The sequence below is a fragment of the Psammomys obesus genome, unplaced genomic scaffold (assembly GCF_907164565.1).
Source record: "Psammomys obesus unplaced genomic scaffold, mPsaObe1.curated_primary_1811, whole genome shotgun sequence".
NCBI classification, from domain to species: Eukaryota; Metazoa; Chordata; class Mammalia; order Rodentia; family Muridae; genus Psammomys; species Psammomys obesus.
In genome coordinates, this window is record NW_026590062.1 from 12947074 (window position 1) to 12966016 (window position 18943).

Here is an 18943-nt window from a genome sequence, read left to right on the forward strand (position 1 = left end):
TATAGCCATGACTATAAATTTAGATTTGATTTGTAGACCAGGCTGGCCTTGAGCTCAGAGATCCTCCTGCCTCTGCCTCATGGGATGCTGGGATTATAGGAGTGGGCCACCACTCCTGGCTCAATTTAAAATTTAAGTAGATTTTTTGTTTCTTCAGATGAGATATGCCCATATTTATGAACAGCTATCTTATGTCTTTTTTATTTTTGTAAACAAGGGTAGTGAACGAGATTAGCATTTTAAGCCAGGTATGGCGGTGCAGACCTTTAATCTCAGTACTTAGGAGGCTGAGGCAGATTGATCTCCGAGTTTGAGGCCAGCCTGATCTACAAAGTGAGTTCCAGGACAGCCATGACTATATAGGAGATTCTGTCTAAAAACAATTCCTACCAAAACCATAGAAAGTTATTAAAAGCCTGTTTTGTTTTTCCAAAGGTCAGTATTAAATATTTTAAGGTCTTTGGGGTGGAGGAAGTCACATTTGAATTAATTTTACTTTACCAGGTAGTTTATGGATATGGGAGAAGAGGCTGACGGGAGATGAAATGAATCACCCAAGGACATAGGGAAGGAAAGGTGGAACCAAGCTGCTAAGCCAGAGAGACCAGTTATCAAGTACTGTGTCCTGTGAGGTCTGCCGCCAATCTCTCTGTACAGGCCTGTTCTGTTGATGCTTCATAGCTGCCATTACCTTTTCTACAACTATTAAACAAACAGACTTGGAAAGGATTCCAAGTCCAGCAAAGTAGCAAATAGGCACACTTACCAGGCTGCACTTTATTGTAGTTGGGGAAGCTTTTCTTTGAGGATGCAATGAGGACTTTTTATTTATTCGTACCCCAAGTTTGCCATATGTGTGTTTGTGAAAAGCAAAAAACAAAGCCTCCACAGTTGTTTTGCTTTTTGGAGATGTGAACCTATGAAATGTACACGCTAAAAGTCCGTTGGGGGAAAGTAAGCAGGTGATCTGCTGTTTGGATAGTGGTCACTGAGAAAGTGACTTGGCCGAAGGGCTTCAGGAGAAGCCCTTAACAGCTGTCGGCGCGCAGTCTCAATTTGCTCAAAGAAAACTAGGCTGGCCAAGTGTGACCCTCGCTTGGCCGCGACATCCTGATAGTCATGCACCTTTTATGCCCACCGGCGGTGGGTCCCCAGCATGTTTTGCTTGTGTTCTTTGGGGACCCATGCGTGGCTGTTCCCTGTCACTTCCATCGCCCCTCCGCGCCCTAGCTGGGCGGGAGTCTTCCCTTTCCTAAAGCCTCTGCCCGCCCTCCGGAACGTCGTTGCTGGGGTGTAATTTTCCGCCCTGCAATGGACCAACCGGAAGCGGAAGTGTTCTCTGGTAGTGTCCCCTGCGGCGTTCCGGCCTGCGGCAGCAGTAGAAGCCCCGGAACTCGCCATGGAACACGTGACGGAGGGTACCTGGGAGTCGCTGCCGGTGCCGCTGCATCCTCGGGTGCTGGGAACACTGCGGGAGTTGGGCTTCCCTCACATGACGCCGGTGCAGGTATCGGGCCCGCGGGGAAGCGAGGCTGAGCAGTCAGCCGCTCGAGTGAAGGCTACGAGATCAGGGAGAACCCGATCGGGGCCGTGCTACGCCTTCAGAACCTCAGACTTCGTAGTGCCAGGCGGGTTACGATGCCCTCGCTGGGGTCTCAAAGCTTCGTGCCTGTTCTAGCTGGGACTTCGGACAGTGGCTCAATCTATGTCCTTTACTTCTGAGCAATAACAATCACTTTTTTAGCATAGTGGGATTAAATAAATCCGGGTGGATGCCCAGTGACTGTTACCTGTTGGTTCTATATGGGGGAAGAGAGTCTCCCTGGCTCAATTTATCAAAAAGCAAGCAAGCAAGCAAAAACCTCAAACCATTCATTAAGGACTTGGTATGTATCCGGGTCTCATCTAGGCTCTGGGAACCTGGCAGTCGTGGTAACTTTTCATGGGCCTCATTTTTTAGAGCAGATGTTAGAGTAAGAACCTTAGGAATGGGGTAATTTAGTTCTTGCTGAGTGTTATGAAGGAATCGAAATAGACAGGTGTGGTGGACTGTGAAGGAGCAGGCCTGTGGGTGAGTTGTCATTATTCTGAGACCTGAATGATCAGGACAGGTTTTAGTGTGACTAGGGGGAAGCTAATTACCGCAGAGAGAAATACAAATGCACAATGCACAAATGCCCTGGGGCTGCTGGTAAATCCAGTGCTTCCAGGGGCTGGATTCAGCGGTTGAGAGCCCTTGCTGCCCTTTCAGAAGGGCCAGAGTTGAGTTCCCAGCACCCATATTGGATACCTTACCACTGCTTATAACTCCAGTTCTGGGAGATCCAATACTCTTTCTTGCTGCCTCCCCCCCCCCCCTTTTTTTTTTGAGACAGGTTTCTCTGTGTAGCCCTGGCTCAATTTGTAGGCCAGTCTGCCCTCTAATTCTGAGAGATCCACCTACCTCTGCTTCCCAAGTACTGGGTTTAAAGGTGTGCACCAACCATGTCTAGAGTTCTTGCCATCTTGCATACCTCCATTCATGTAGTGTCCATTCAGACAAGGAGGCACATACAAATAAAAAGAAGTTAAAATCCCTCAGTCTCGCTATATAAATAAATAAATTAATTAATTTTAAAAACCTCAGTCTCTTCAGTTCCTTCCTAGTCCAAGAAGGAACAGTGGGCGTGTCAGGACTTGAATCTAGGACTCCTGACACACTTGTCCTTTTTTATAAAAATAGCTCACAATGTTTTTGTTTGTTTTTTAGACAGGGCTTTACTACTGTTGCTCTGGCTGACCTTGAACTTGATTTGCCTGTCCCTGCCTCCTGAGTACTGGGATCAAAGGCATATGTCACCACACCTGGCTACAACTTGTCACATTTAATTCAACCCTTTGTGGTGACTGGTTTACTCAAGATACCCTTGGGGTATGATCCACTGTGATGTTAGTCACCCACTGTGTTCTAGGACTTGGGTCTTTGCTGTGTGGTTGTGATGTGATTTAGTCAGTTTTTTGTACTCTCTCCCTGCAGTCTGCCACCATCCCTCTGTTTATGAAAAACAAAGATGTTGCTGCAGAAGCTGTGAGTATCTCATGCAATACAGTCTGTCCCTTGTTCTCCTAGTCAAGTGGACAGTAAGCCAAAAGCTTTGTCCCTTTGCAGGTCACAGGAAGTGGAAAAACCCTGGCTTTTGTCATTCCCATTCTGGAGATTCTTCTGAGACGGGAGGAAAAGCTAAAGAAGAACCAGGTGAGGTGGGCTGGCTGACTGTCACAGGGCAGGAGGGATCAGGCCTGTTTGGTATCCGAGGAGGCTGTTTTTTAATTTGTTGCTTGTTAAACCAAAGTCCATGCTGGAGTGCTCTCATGCCACTGGGGTAGTTTCTTGGTCTCCTGTGGATATGGTAGAAATGCCATTTTAACATTCATACTCTAAGCAGCTATCCTCATGTGCGATCTGTTTAATTTATTGCTTTTTTTAACCCCTTTTTACCTGAGGATCCAGCCCAGGACCTTGTGCTTCCTAGGCAAAGTGCTCTGCCATTGAGCCAAATCCTTAACCCCTCATTTTTGTGGCTTTTGTTGGTGATTTTGTTATTTAAAATGCCCTCAATGGCGACTGAAGAGATGGCTCAGTGACTGAGAGCACTTGTTCATCTTGCAGAAGACTTGAGGGTGGCTCCCAGGATCTACAGGGGGCCTTACAACTTTATAGACCGCTAGTTGTTGGGAATATGTCGCCCTCTTCTGGCTAGGAAGCACAGCATGTATGTCCATGTTTGCAGACTAAAAAAAAACGATCATGCATATAAATTAAGAGAAAAAGAAAAGCCTCCAGCATTGCCTGGGCTTAGAGTTGGATGCCTTTAATCCCAGCCCTGGCAGGCAGAGGCAGGTAAGTCTCTGAATATGAAGCCAGCTGGTAAGAAATGTGAGACTACACGGACAGAGGGAACTGGAACCAGCCTTGCTAGGGCTACACAGTGAGTGTTTTATTTTCCTGTTGCTGTGGTAAAACACCATGACCAAGGCAACTCATAGAAGGAAGGGTTTATTGGAGTTACAATTTTGGAAGGATCATCATAGCGGGAAGCTTGGAAGCAGGTGGGCAGGGGACTGGAGGAGCAAGCTGAGACCTCAAGCCTTAAACAGGAAGCAGAGAGCAAACTAGGAATGGTGAGATTCTAACTCTCAAAGCCTGCTCCCAGTGACTTCCATCATGGCCACACTTCCTGAACCTACCCAAACAGTGCCACCCACTGGGGATCAGGTGTGCAAATGTGTCAGACTGTTTAGGACATCTCATTCCAACCGCCGTTACCCTTCATCAAATAAGGAAATAAATAAATGCCCGGTTCAGTGCTGATGTGCTCTCTGGTGTTCCCTAAACATGTTATGACACGCAGAGAAAACTCATGTCCGGTGATGCTTCCTTCAGGCCTGAGCTGCAGCAGCACTGGTGACCATGAACTCATCAGGCTGTCATTTGTCACCCACTTGTTTGTTGATTTTTTTAAAAAATATTTTCATTTTATTTAATTAATTTATTATGTATATGGATGTTTTGCCTGCATGTGTGTCTGTGTACCACCTGTGTGCCTGGTGCCCATGGAGGCAGAAGAGGCCTTCAGATTCCCTGAAACTGGAGTTGCAGATTGTTGTGACTGCCATGTGGGTGGTGGTATTGAGCCTTTGGAAAAGTGGCCCATGCCCTTAACCACCAAGCTGTCTCTGTGGCCCTATGCTGGTTATCTCTTTTTTTGTGATGTTGGTCCTTGTTCGTGGTAGACAAGCGCTCTGCCACTGAGCTGCCCTTAAAAGCTCTCAATTTGGCCACTGTGCCCTGAGACTGCTGAAAAAATTACAAATACTGTTTAAGGATGGAGAGTGCAGGGCTACTGTGATCCACCCTGGGGCCCGTGTGCTGCTGACCCTGTGTCCTGCCTTGTGGACAGGTAGGAGCCATCGTCATCACCCCTACTCGGGAGCTGGCCATTCAGATTGATGAGGTCCTGTCACACTTCACAAAGCACTTCCCGCAGTTCAGGTGATGGGTTACATGGCACTTGAGGTGATGGGTGCTGGGGATTTCTGTTGGTCTGGCTTGATATTTTTCCTGACTTGCTCCAAGTCCCATTTCTTGCTTCAGTCAAATTTTATGGATTGGAGGCCGGAACCCTGGAGAAGATGTAGAGAGGTTCAAACAGCAGGGGTGAGTCTGAGTCCCTGCTGCTGTCCCTGTCCCTGTGCACTCAGCTGAGGGACCCTAGGCTCATAGGAAGTGCCCTTGGGGGTCCCCAGAGGGTTCTCCCTGTCCTTCTCGATCACTTCAGAGGCTCGGGTTACCATGAGAGTCAGGGCAGGTATGATTAATAACCTGGTGTGTAAAAGATGTGGCGCCCTGGGCTCCTGTTGCCAGCTTGGGAATATTTGAGGGTGTTCTACACTGTGCAGATACACATTATAAGCAGCCAGTGGCAGGGGCACACCTGCCCTCAGCCTCCTGGTTGAGCTCCCTCCTCTGCTCTCTCCTCCCTTTCCTTCTTTTCCTCCCTCTCTCATTTTCTTCCTTTCCTCCACCTCTTCCCCCTTCCCTGTCCTTTCTTTCCTCTTCCCTATGTTTCTCCCTCTCCCTCCTTCCTTATTTCTCATAGCCAGGATTTGAAACCTGGTCCTTATGCATACTAGACAAGTGCCATGTCACAGAGCCACCCCTGCCCCAGTCTGCTTTTCTCTTACAGTTGTGTTCCCTGATGCGGTATCTTGCCTCAGGCCGGAGGTTGGCCTGAATTGTGTGGGCCCTGTGATGCTGTATTGCAGTTTCTCAGCTGCTGTAGAAAGGTGGCAGGGATAGCATACAGTGGGAATAAAGGGTGTGGCTGTGTGCCAGCAGTGAGCTTACTAACACAGGTGGCCAGGGCGGCCTGTGGGCTGGAACGTGCCCCCTCTGCCAGAATACTGGCCTTAGCTACACCCTCCTCTCTCAGCCCTTGCTATTTTTACCCTGCAGCCACCATTCTCCCTGGGATCTAGATGGTTTTGCAGGGTGGGGACTTGGTGTGTTGGTAACTGTCGTTCATATTTCTGAGATGCAGAGTATAGTGCTAAATTGGGAACTTTCTTTTGAAAGCGGGAACATTATTGTGGCAACCCCAGGCCGCCTGGAGGACATGTTTCGGAGAAAGGCTGAGGGTCTAGACCTGGCCAGCTATGTGAAGAGCTTGGATGTCCTGGTGCTGGATGAGGCAGACAGACTTCTTGATATGGGCTTTGAGGCGAGGTATGAGAATGTGGACTTGCCCGCATGTGAGTGGACCTGGTAGATGCAGTAGGCTTTCTGCATTGCTCACACCTAAGGATGGTTGTTATCATTTGCTTTTCAGACCTGAGCTGCCTCAACCCTGTCACACGTTTTTGTTTTTGTTTTTGTTTTTTTTTTTTTTTTTAATTCCTGAGACAGGGTTTCTCTGTGTAGCTCTAGCTGTCTTGGACTCGCTTTGTAGACCAGGCTGCCCTCAAACTCACAGAAATCCACCTGCCTCTGCCCCCTGGTGCTGGGATTAAAGGCGTGCGCCATCACGCCTGGACAGTTCTTTTATTTGTAAAAATTGAATCCATATATTTATTTGTGTTAACATTTGAGTGTCATTCTTTAGCCCAGGCTAGCTTTGACCTCTGGATCCTCCTGTCTTTGACTTCTGCAGATCAGGAGTACAGACACGGGCCACTATGCTTGGCTAGTTCCAGTGTTTCTGTTTTTTATTTTCTGATAGTATGTGTTTTCTTCACATTTTCTGTAATTTGGGTATGTTGTTCAATAAACAGTCTTTTGGGTATCATTCACATGTAGTTTGTCATGTAGTTCATGTTGGCTATTATAGGCTTACATCAGAGAGACCCTGAAGGTGTAAAGAAAGAACAGGAATTATAATGCTTTTATCTGCCAGTGGTGTGAGCTTTAAATGTCCTGATGGCTTCTCTCACTGTCTTTTTTTCTCATGGAGCTGATTTTTTACAGGGCTACCAAGCCCAGGGCTCTCCCATATGTGTGGCCATCACTGAAGGATATCCCTAGCCAGCTAGTCTTTTAATAGTTGATTTACTTTGTTCAGGATCTTACTCTGTAGCCCAGGCTGTTCTAGAAGTTAACCATGTAGCTTAGGTTGGCTTTGGACTCTGCAGCCATCTAGATTCAGCCTCCCTCCCTCTGTACCTGGCTTCTCTGTGCTTTTTAATTCACATGTACATGTGTGTACTCTCTTCCCAGCATAAATACAATCCTGCAGTTTTTGCCCAAGCAGAGAAGAACAGGCCTTTTCTCAGCCACCCAGACACAGGAAGTGGAGAACTTGGTGCGAGCAGGCCTCCGGAACCCAGTCCGAATCTCAGTGAAGGAGAAGGGCGTGGCGGCCAGCAGCACCCAGAAGACGCCATCCCGCCTGGAGAACTACTACATGGTGAGCACAGCTTTTCCTGCTGTGCAGCAACGCAGCAAGGACGGTGGACCTGGGGGTGTGCTCACAGCCCACCAGAAAAGTAAATGTAGAGATGTAGTGGGTGTCGCATGCCTGTAATCCTAGCGCTTGGGGAGGCAGAAATAGGTGCACCTCTTGAGTTCAAGGCCAGCCTGGTCTACAAAGTGAGTCCATGACAGCTAAGGCTACACAGAGAAACCCTGTCTGGAAAAACAAAAGAAACAAATAAAAAGTATGGATGTGTCCTTTGAGCAGGGCTCTGGGGGTCTCTACTTCGTCCATAGGCTGTCTATAGCAGGCCATGATAGCATGACAGAGGGCTGTTGATAGGGAGTTAACCCACATCAGTTCAGGATGTGAATTGCTAGGAAACACTACAAATACCATGATGGCCACTGTTCCAGTCTTTAGAAATGTCTGAGTACAACTTTTAAACTGAAAAATAATTTATGTATAACCCCAGTAGGAAGTCACAGCCCTGGCCTTTGTGACAAGGTCAGCAGCCGCTGCCTGGGCCCTGGCTGGAAGGGTGAGCGGCCCCTTCCACTTTGAGCTGCCAGACCCAGTGCAGTCGTGTGCACTTGTGAGCACTCGTGACCTTGAGCTAGGCCCAGGTGGTGTGGGAACGGCAAGAAACTTCAGTCAACTCCCATACCACTCAAGGTTGCACAGGGCTAGTCACCCGCGGGAGTGTGCCTAGTTTCCTCACGTGTAAAGTAGGCCTGTGGGTACTTTGTCAGAGGCTGGCTGTGAACGCTAGAACACTAACTCCTGTTTCTGTGAGTCGCCTGTAGGGGGTGCTCATCACCTGCTGTGGTTTGAATGCCCAAGAAAGACGGTAGGGACTGTGGGCTACTCAAGCCGCAAAGTTTGACCTCTAGTCAGTTCAGGTAGCAATGCCTGGCAGGTGCTTTCCAGTCCTGACCACAGTGGCCTGGCTGGTGGCACCTGAAATAAATGTTTCTAGTTTCTGAGGTCTGCTAAAGGCCAGAGAGCAGCTGTCCTTGCAGCTCAAGAGTCCCGTGGAAGGGCACAGTATTAATTTTTCAAGCCTTCAGTTGCCTAAAACTTCATTAGCTGTTATTCAGAGCATGTATTCGTCTCTACCTGTTTAAGGGGCAATGTTAAGAATTAAAAATGAGCCGGGCACAGTGGCATATGCCTATAATCCCAGCACTTGGGGAGGCAGGGGCAGGTGACTTTGACACCAGTCTGGTCTACAAATTGAGTCTAGGATGGCCAAGGGTACACAGAGAAACCTTGTCTTGAAAAAAAAAGAACAAAATAAAACAAGCAAAATGGAACGACTAGGCTGGAGAGATAGGTCAGCAGTAACGGGCACTTGCTTTTCTTTACAGAGGGCCCCAGTTTGGTTCCTAGCACCCACATGGCTGCTAACAATTGTCTGTAAGTCCAATTCCAATCTGACTTCCTTTTCCACAGGTACCAGGCAAGGACAAGGTGCACAAGGGCATGCAAAACACTTTGATAAAAGGGGGGAAAGATAGGACAAAAGAATATTTTATGTGTGTTTGCCTATAGTATGTGTGTGTATGTGTGTGTGTCTGTCTGTGTGCCCCTGTGCATGATGCCTGGTGCCTACAGAGATCAGCCAAGGGTTTTAGGCCCCCTGAAACCTAAGCGACAGTATGGGTGTGGGCAGGGCATTGAACCTGGGTCCTCTGGAAGGGTAGCCAGTGTTTTTATCCACAGGGCCATCTCTCCAGCCCATAATAATCTTTAAAAAGTTAATTTATTGTCTAGGCATGGTGTTTTACACTTTTATTCATAGACACCAGGCTTTTCTCTGTGAGTTGGAGGCCATCCTGTTCTATGTAGCAAGTTCCAGGCCAATCAGGGCTATATAGAAAGTCCACCCCTCCCCCCAAATATTTAATTATTTGAGACAGAGTTTCTCTGTGTAGCCTTGGTTGTCCTGGACTCACTTTGTAGAACAGGACGGCCTCCAACTCACAGAGTCTCCTGTCTCTGCCTTCCAGAGTTCTGGGATTACAGGCGTGCGCCACCATGCCCAGCTTAATTTTTAAATTTATTTTATTTTTGAGACAGGCTGATTTCTAAACTTTACTATGTAACTGAGAGTGGCCTTGAACTCCTTATCCTCTTTCTCCCTCTCAAGTCATCTGAGCTACCATGCCACATGAGACAAACTTGTAACCTACAGTGTTAGTTTTGCTAACATTCAGGGAAACATTCACCAGGACTGAGCGTTTCTGGATGGGGCCTGGACCGAGCATACTGAGTAGGGGGATGGAGCTGTGTCCTCAGCAGCCCTTCAGGTCATCACACACTCATTTCTGGAAAGCTATGCTTTTCTTGTGTGGCACTTTCTGAATCTGGCCTGAGTCAAGCTTGGAGCTATTGAGTGTCCATTACCCTTGGACCCTCTGACCAGGCCTGGCTGACCCAGGCCTGGCTGAATGCTGGGTCTTGGGACCAGTTTCATTATATAGCGGTGCTCTCCAGTTTCACAAGCTAAACTGAACATCGGCCGCAGCCTGTGATCAGACTTCTCTGAGCTGGGCAGTCTGTCTTGTTCCCTGAGCCAGGCAGACTGGTGGTTGACATCTCTAAAGTCTGTCTTGTTCTGGAGGAAATGGGATTCCTCAGACCTTCCAGGTGTGGGCCAGTGAAATGGCTTAGTGGCTGAACAACCTGGTTTCAATGTGGGTACAACATGGCAGATGGAGAGCCGACCCCTGCAAGAGAGCCGTCTACCCTCTGTACATGTGTGCCCTCCAAATAAGTCAGTGTAATAAAGCAAACAGACAAATAACGGCTGTGCCCGTGGACACTTGTAATCCTAGTCCTCAGGCGGTGGAGGCTGGAGGACCAGGAGTTCAATGTTTGCTGCAAGACTTTGAGACTAGTTTGGGCTGTGTGTGTGTGAACTGAGCTATGGGGATTATTTTTACCAGTAATGTGATTCTTCCCCCTCCCATAGATGTGTAAGGCAGATGAGAAGTTCAACCAGCTGGTCCATTTCCTTCGGAGCCACCAGCAAGAAAAGCACCTGATCTTCTTCAGGTAGTTCCCTGGTCCTTGGCTGGGAAGATGGGCACAGTGCAGGGGAGGGTCTCACCTGTGTGAGGTTGAGGACCAGAACCCAGCCTCTTCAGCTCACACTGCAGCAATGGCCAAAGGCAGCAGTTCTTGCTTTGCTGTCTGGGCTCAGCAATGTCAAGGTTGATGTTTCTGTACCTCTCTCCACCTTGCCTTTGTTCTTGAGAGTTGTCTTGGAGCTTCCAGATGACCACCAGATGTATATCCCTGTCACGTCTACAGTGAGGCAGAGAGCAAGAGAGGGACAGAGGACAGCATTCCTGCTTCCACCCTTTTCGTTCAGACTGCTCCTCCTGGGCTTCTGGTTATTCTGAGAAGCAGGTCAAAGAGCTGTTGGAGGCAGGGCTTGTCCTGTTGTCACAAGGCAAGACAGGAACATGTGCCTCTTTTGGCTGGGCTTGAGTTTTGTTTTCTGTTTGTTTTCTTTTAGGCAGGGATTCACTATAGCTCAGGCTAGCCTGGAACTGGCTTTTTCCTCTCTTCCTCCAGCTAATCTGATTTGACTTTTATACAAAAAAATTTGTGTACAAAGAAATGAATCCAAGTGGGTGCCAGGCTTGGTTTGTGTTGTAATTCCAGTGCTCAGGACTTGAGCAGAAGGACAGGAAATTCAAACCCTATCTGGCTACGTAGCAATGTTCCCTCACAGAAGATAAAAAGGTGGACATGCCGCACAACAGCAGAGGCTTTTCAAAGCTTCGCTTTGTAGGGCGGATGGAGATGTGCTCATATCATCTGTCACTCAGTTTGCTCAGGTGCTTCCTGAGACTGTTGACACCAGAGCCCATCAGGTTGCTCTAAGAGCTGGTTGTCACTCCTGGTGTGTAAAACACCAATAACTATATCATCTTGGGACTCATGGTGACAGTGAAGAACTGCCGATGGCTCAGCCCAGACAGAGGTGCTGAAAGAGCCCCGAGCTTCACAGGCAGTGTGCAGCCTGGTGTCCTGGGAGACGGTTGGGTGGCCAGTGGCGATGTGTGTCAGGCCTCTCTCTGGGTGTGCCACTTGCTTGTGCTACAGGAGGATGTCAGTCATCTCAGGACAAAAGGGGAAAGCCGAGTGAGTTGGTGGCTCATGCCTGCAATCGCAGTACTCAAGAGGCTGAGGCAGGAGGCTGAAGAGTTTGAGGCTAGCCTGTACTGTAGAGTCCAGCCTGAGCTATTTAGTCAGGTCATGTTTCAAAAAAAGGGGTTATTTGGAGTGAACGATGGAGTGATTGACCACGCCAGGGAAGGGAGGTGTCCTGGCAGTGATTCATGACCTGTCTCCCTGGGACTTGTCTTATTCTGGGTGACCCTGCTGCGGCTTGCTTCTGTCTTTAGCTAACATGGTTTCAAGTTCCAGATTCCTGGGAGAGAGAATTTGCTCATTCAAGTGGTTCGATTGGCTGAGCTTTTGGGAATGGTTCTGATCTGAGACAGTGAAGAGTGTGAAATCCTTCACAGGAAGAGCCAAAGCTGTCATTTCTTCCCCCCCCCCCCCACGCACACCCCCATGGTAGCATTGGAGAAGTGATCCTATAGCCATTACTTTCTATTTTATTTGGGTTTTTTATGCCTCTTTTTTTTTTTTCCCCCCCCTTCTCCACCCCAGTCCCTTCCAATACCCCAACACCAGGTAGGAAAGAAGGAATGTTAGTGGGGAGAGGGGGCAGAGTTCTCTTTAGCTACTTCCTGCTGGTTAGGATCATTGTGTTCCAGTCTTTGTTTCAGGATATCTCCAATTTCTTCTTATCCAACTGTATCAACAGCAACCAGGAGCAGCATGGGGGGGCATAAGCAGCCTTCTTTCTTAGAGCCCCTTCTTTCTTGGGGCCCTGGCATTTACTGCCTCTCCAGAGGCCTCAGATTTAAACTGTCTGCAGCTGTCAAAGCCTCTCTCAGAGCCCGCAGGAGGCAAATGGTTTGCTGCTATGGATAATCAGTATCAGGCCCATGTCCTACACCTGGGATCAAAATAAAAACCTGCTTACATCCACACCATGATCCTGCTTGCTGAGCCTTTAAAAAAAAAAAAAATTAATTATTTATTTTTTAATTATTTAATTATTTATGTTTGCCTGCCAAGTATGTCTGTGTGCCAGGACACATGGACCAGAGTTACAGACAGTTGTGAGCTACTATGTGGGTGCTGGCAATTGAGCCCGAGTTCTCTGTAAGAGCAGCCAGTGCTCTTAACCATGGAGCACCTTTGCAGTCTGCTGGGCCAATTTTACATGGCAGCACTCCTTGTTGGCAAGTCTGCCTTCATTGTCTGGAGAGGGCCCTGATCTCCTCATCTGCCCCTCCTGCATCCTTCCCCAGTTTTGGGACCCATGTGGCCAGTAAATGAGTGCTTTCTCTCTCCTACACAGCACATGTGCGTGTGTGGAGTACTATGGAAAAGCCCTGGAGTCACTGCTGAGGAAAGTGAAGATCCTGTGCATCCACGGGAAGATGAAGTACAAGCGCAATAAGATCTTCATGGAATTCCGCAAGCTGCAGAGGTGAGTGGGCTGGTCATCCAAGGCAGCAGTTCACCAGTCACCCAACTCCTCAGATCTTGCACTCACCCCTTCTCTGTCTGCCCTCCTGGAGCAGAGTAGGACCCAGTTACTACATCCTTGAAGACACCCAGAGCCTGGTTTGGACCCTCACATGTACTGAGCTTAGGTCACTTGCTCAGTTCCTGGATTTCCCTGCTCCATCACAGGCCTGTGCAGCCAGGAACCTCGTGTTCGCTGCTGTATCTCCCAGGGCCTGGCACAGTGGAAGTTTGTTGTACTACTTGCTCCTCAGTAAACAAGAACAAGCACAGCCGCTTAGCTTTGGGACAGATCCTCCTGTAGGTTGTAGGGTGCTGGCTGCACAGAGGGAACTTGTGTCCTGATGACCATAGGTGTTTGTTTTTCCTAAGCATGGCTCCATTCAAACAGCAAGGGTACAGAGGTGCCCTGATGTTATCTTAAGGTCACAGGGTGAAGATGGTACTTGTTTTCCAGTGGCTGCCGAGGGCTGGCCCTCTACAGTTTTACTTCTTAATGGAAACACATGAATTAAAAATATTTAAGCCATGTGTGTAAGTGCATGTGTGTAACCCCAGCACTTGGGAAGTTGAGACAGAAATTCAAGTTCAAGGCTGCTCTGGACTATAGAGGATGCCAGACGTGCTTGTCTCAAAAGCAGTAAAAGGTCTGAGTTTGGCTCGGTAGTTGGTAGAGCACTTCCAAGCATGTGGAGGCTCTGGGCTGCAAACCTGGTCCTGGCTACCAGGGATCCTTGTGTTATCTGCTCCCCCCACCCCCTTCTCTGTGCATGTTCTTGGATGTCTGAGTGTATACGCTCTGAAGTACTGGGGTCTTGTGCTTATTTTTTCTTATGCGTGTATGTGTGTAGGCGCATGCATGTGAGTGCAGGTGTCCCTGGAGCTTAGAAGAGGACATCAGATCCCCAAGAACTGGAATTCCTGGTGGTTGTGAGCTGCCTGTCATGCCGTGTCATCTGCAAGAGCAGTATGTGCTCATAACTGCTGAGCCATCTCGCCAGCCTCCTCCACTCCCCACTTTTGTTGGGAGTTTATAAAGGCTGGCAAGGCTGTAGGAGGAAGGAAAAAATCAGAATATTACATTAGAAACTATATCTGTTTCTGTGGGGAATTCCAGAACCCTGTGCTGCTGCTGTCACTGGGGTTGGCACACTGCAGGGGACAAAGAAGAGACGGCCTTGCTCACAGTGCTGCTTTCTCATTCCTAGTGGGATCTTGGTGTGCACCGATGTCATGGCCCGGGGAATTGATATTCCCGAAGTGAACTGGGTTTTGCAGTACGACCCTCCCAGCAATGCCAGGTATGTAGGGTATTGTTGCTCTGTCTCGGGATTGGGCTGAGCAAGAAGATGAACATGCAATGAAATTTCAAACATTTTAATTCGTTTTTTTTTTTTGTTGTTGTTGTTTTGTTTTTCGAGATAGGGTTTCTCTGTGTAGCCTTGGCTGCCTGGACCTTGCTTTGTAGACCAGGCTGGCCTTAAACTCAGAGATCTGCCTGCCTCTGTCCTGAGTGCTGGGATCACAGGTGTGTGCCACTGCACCTGGGTTCCTTTTTAAAAAAAGTCTCAGGTGGCCAGAGATGATCTTAAACTGATCACCCTGCCTTCACCTCTTGAGTGACAGGCATGGGCTGTCACATCATACTTAACGTTTTAAAATCCAAGTACTATAACAACTGGATTAAACAGGAGGAGGCAAATGGCCAAACGCTTTTGATGTGGCAGCAGTGGTGTGTTGTAGCAGTCAATTTCAGACAGTTACGTGGTGGCTCCCGATTATAATCCTGGTCTTCATGAGGCTGAGTTTAGGATGGTCTTCATGAGTTCAGTAACCTGGGCTGCTGAAGAGACACTTCTGCAAAAGCATGTGTGTAGAGGGATAAATAAGGAAAAGGAAACCCTATTACTGAAGGTTCTTGCAGAAATGCAAATTGCGGAATATTGAAAAGAGCAACAGACTACTCTCAAGAAAGCTGCTGATCTCCCTCAGTGGCCACTCCTCACTCTTTCATATTTGGTTTATCAAGACAGGCTTTTTCTGTGTAGCCTTGACTGTCTTGGAGCTTCTTAGACCAGGTTGCCTCCCTGTGTATATAGATTAGTCTGCCTCTGCCTCAGCAGGGCTGGATTAAAGGTGAGAGCACCACGCTTTTCTTGCACATTTCCAAATGTCAGAGTTCCATTCGCATTCCTGGTGATGCTTTTTCTGACTCCTGTCATTCCAAGGCACTTTTTTTTGGTTTTTTGAGACAGGGTTTCTCTATGTTGCCCTGCTATTCTGGACTCCCTTTGTAGACCACCCTGGCCTTGAACTCAGAGATCCACCTGCCTCTGCCTCCCTGAGTGCTGGGATTACTGGGGTAGGCCACCATGCCTGGCCAGGGCACTTTTCTTGATGCTTCTCAGTTTTCCCGTGACCTTGCTGTGTGACTTGAGGAAGCCCAGCTTTGGTCAGGTGTCCTCAGAGGCACTCAACTGTCCCTCATGGTCCTGTCTACAGGGTCTCTTTCTTTGCAGCCCTTCTATGCTCACTGGCTGGTGGTTAGGTGGGCCTTTAGCTATGGGGCCTGGTGGCTCTCTATAGCACTGTGTATTATTGCAAAAGCTGCTTGGCTGAAGCCTGGCTGTGCTCCCTGTTCCCCCAGTGCCTTTGTACATCGTTGTGGACGCACAGCCCGCATCGGCCATGGTGGTAGCGCACTGGTGTTCCTGCTACCCATGGAGGAGGCATACATCAACTTCCTGGCCATCAACCAGAAAGTAAGCAGCACACTGGCCTGGTAGCTGATGGTCAAAAGGAGGGAGGAGCTGCAGACTCACCTGGGCTGAGCTGGGGAGGCATCAGCTGGCAGCAGCCAGCATCATGACTTGGGAATAGCACCTGTTGTTGCCCTTTCCAGACACGACTGTTGTGTGTAGTGTCCTTTTCAAACTTACAAAGTCCTGATCTCTGCTCTAAGGACTGTCCCTGGGCTGGATTTAGGCCTGGCTCTTGATGCACTGTGCTGTCTGTCCCTGATTTATTCGATCTGGGGGACACTCCAATAGAGGGACTACTGGGATGGTGATACAGTGGTCTCTGTTTAGTGTCCCCTGCAGGAGATGAGCCTGCAGAGAAATACTGTAGACCTTCTGCCGAAGCTCCAGGCCATGGCCATGGCTGACAGAGCTGTGTTCGAGAAGGGCATGAAAGCCTTCGTGTCCTTTGTACAGGCTTATGCAAAGCATGAGTGCAGCCTCATCTTCAGGCTGAAGGGTAAGCTGGCACTTGGCCTTTTCTAACATGCTTTTCTTTTTGAAGCAAGGTCTTTCTGTAGCATTGGCTAGTTCCTGCTGTGTAGGCCAGGCTGGCTTCAGATTCAAGAGAGCTTCTTACCTTTGCCTACCAAGTACTGGGATTAACGTGTGCTACCATGCCTGGCATACCTTTGTTACTTCTTAATTCTTTGAGTGTTAGGGTTGTGTGGTCTCATTGAAAAATGTGGTATGTTAGGGTTAGTGTTCTCTAAACTTTTCGAAGGAACTCCTAAAAGAACAAAAATGAAAAAGGCTCTGAGTAGATACAAAATAAACAGTCATTTCCACTTTGGAAGAAAAATGTTGCTTAAAAATTTCTAATTAGAGTGAATAAATAAATTATATATATATATATATATATATATATATATATATATATATATAAAGTTTTTGAGACAGAGTTTCTCTGTGTAGCCTTGGCAGTCCTGGAACTGGCAGAGATCTGCCTGCCTCTGCCTCCCAGGGTACTAGGATTAAGGGCGTGCACCACCACTGTCTAGTTCATTACGTCATTTAATTAGGAAACATAATGAAGAACCCCTGCACCTGTCTTGGTTGCTGACTGAGTTCTTACCTATCAGATCTTGACTTTGCTGGGCTTGCTCGGGGCTTTGGCCTCCTGAGGATGCCCAGGATGCCAGAACTGAGGGGAAAGCAGTTCCCAGATTTTGTGCCAGTGGACATCGATACCGACACGATTCCATTTAAAGATAAAATTAGAGAAAAACAAAGGCAGAAACTTTTGGAGCAAAAAAGAAAAGAGAGAACAGAAAATGAAGGGAGAAGAAAATTCATCAAAAATAAAGCTTGGTCGAAGCAGAAGGCCAAAAAGGAAAGGAAGAAAAAGATGAATGCAAAAAGGAAAAGGGACCAGGTAAAGTGTGTTCTTTATTCCTTAAACTCTACCTTTTGACACTGCACTGTGTTATGAGAAGAGCAAGGTGGCCTGTGCTTGTACCCCAGGTTCAAGGCCACACTGAGCTGTGTAGACCTTGTCTTAGCACCCTCTCTCTCCCATCTACTTTTGGGCCCCACGGTTAGGGCTGCTCTGTTAGCTAACCTGGAGCTCATAGGCTTGACAGGATCTGCTTCTCTTTAGAGCTGCAGCTGACAAGCATTTTGCTTCTTCTGTCCTCAGGGCTCTGATATTGAAGATGAGGACATGGAGGAACTCCTTAATGATACAAGGCTCTTGAAAAAATTTAAAAAAGGTAAAATCACAGAAGAAGAATTTGAGAAGGGGCTGCTGACAAGTGCCACAAGAACAGTCCAGCTGACAGACTCAGGGGCCTCAGGCTCAGAAGAAAGTTGACCTCAGAGACTCAAGTGGAGGTCATCTCCCAGCTGGTTCCACACTCTGGCCCTTCCTTACTGTCTGGAAAGCTGTCTGTCCAGACTGGGAAAAACCAAAGGACTGCACACTCCTGAATACCATGACCCTACAGTCTTGAGAAGTGTGTTTAGATTTTTGAGTGTAAATAACAAATGTCAGTATTTATTTTGATTAATTGCATTTTTTCTGGGGTAGTTTTTGTGCTTTATCACAGGCTTAAAAATGTGTGTATGTACATATATATACACACAAACATGTATTAAGAATTCTTACTTACCTTCTTAAAATAGAGAGTACTTACTCTCAGTCACCTCATTGCATCCTCTTGCCCTGAAGGTTGCACACCTTTGCAGCCCTGCCAAGACCACCGGAGAGGCAAAGGGGGCTGTGTGTGCTGGGGTCCCAGGCTGGTGCCACCACATCCAGACTGGGGTTGAGAGCATTTTAGAATGGATTCTGGTGTTTTATTGGCAAATACCTGAAAGCCAGGAAAGAATTCTATCTGGAGAAAGTGCTGCTCAGCTTTTTGGTGTTCTGCCTGACCATGCTTGCACTGTTTCTGGCCTGTCTCTTTGTACTGAGGCAATACTGTTTCCAAGTCTTTTATATAATTTATTTGAAAAGATCCTGATTTGTTCCCGCGTTTAATTTTAAAAAACGCCGTTTGGTACCCAAATATGTTCAACTACTCACTTTTCTTTTTCCAAGACGGGGTTTCTCTTTGTAGCCCTGGCTGTCCTTCTGGAACTTAAACTGTAGATCAGGCTGGCCTCGAACTCAGAGATCTGCCTGCCTCTGCCTCCGAGTCCTGGGGCTAAAGGCGTGTGCCACCACTGCATGATCCTAAGCTTATACAGTTCACATACTCTAAGCAATGTCATGTGAATGGCTCCTGCACTGGTATTCTTCCTGTCTGGTTTGATCCTGCAGAGGGGGCGGAGCCCTGAAGCCAGATGCAGTCAGCAAGTCTGTCTTGTGAGGCACCACAAGTGTCTGTTGGGGTTCACTGTGTGAAGGTTGTTTTTGTATTAATTCTGTACCTGCAGAGAGTGGAGTACTGGCTGGATTTTGGTATGTTTATCCTTATGGCTCATCACCTGCCTCACTCTTGATTAATAAAGAGCTGATGGCCAGTAGCTGAAGCAGGAAGGGAGGGTGGAACTTCTGGGGAGAGATAAGGACCCTGGGAGAAGAATTGAAAGGCCAGAGGGATTCCACCAGGGTGACATGGAGGCGGTCAG

The 18943-nt window shown here is 47.9% G+C and overlaps 1 protein-coding gene across 2 annotated transcripts; it reads left to right on the top strand.

Moving 5' to 3' along the window:
- Positions 1-1367: 1367 nt before the first annotated feature.
- Ddx55 (DEAD-box helicase 55) lies at positions 1368-18327 on the top strand. Of its 2 annotated transcripts, none has more exons than XM_055606062.1 (14): positions 1368-1507; positions 3017-3067; positions 3149-3235; positions 4941-5032; positions 5135-5197; positions 6116-6265; positions 7253-7442; positions 10426-10508; positions 12901-13032; positions 14279-14371; positions 15718-15832; positions 16160-16328; positions 16951-17243; positions 17508-18327. In XM_055606062.1, the coding sequence occupies exons 1-14, from the start codon at positions 1400-1402 to the stop codon at positions 17679-17681; spliced, it is 1800 nt and encodes a 599-aa protein (XP_055462037.1). In that variant the 5' UTR covers positions 1368-1399; the 3' UTR covers positions 17682-18327. The 2 variants fall into 2 exon arrangements, with proteins under 2 accessions (XP_055462037.1, XP_055462036.1); XM_055606061.1 differs by lacking the exon at positions 1368-1507 and adding an exon at positions 1520-1886.
- The last annotated feature ends 616 nt before the right edge of the window (positions 18328-18943 follow it).

Bases quoted from the DNA above. Each gene is read 5' to 3' on its own strand.
- Ddx55 (XM_055606061.1), top strand. From the start codon at position 1,773: ATGCCCAGTGACTGTTACCTGTTGGTTCTATATGGGGGAAGAGAGTCT. The intron at 1,887-3,016 runs GTATGTATCCGG...CTCTCCCTGCAG, and splicing joins AACCATTCATTAAGGACTTG to TCTGCCACCATCCCTCTGTT. The intron at 13,033-14,278 runs GTGAGTGGGCTG...TCTCATTCCTAG, and splicing joins GAATTCCGCAAGCTGCAGAG to TGGGATCTTGGTGTGCACCG.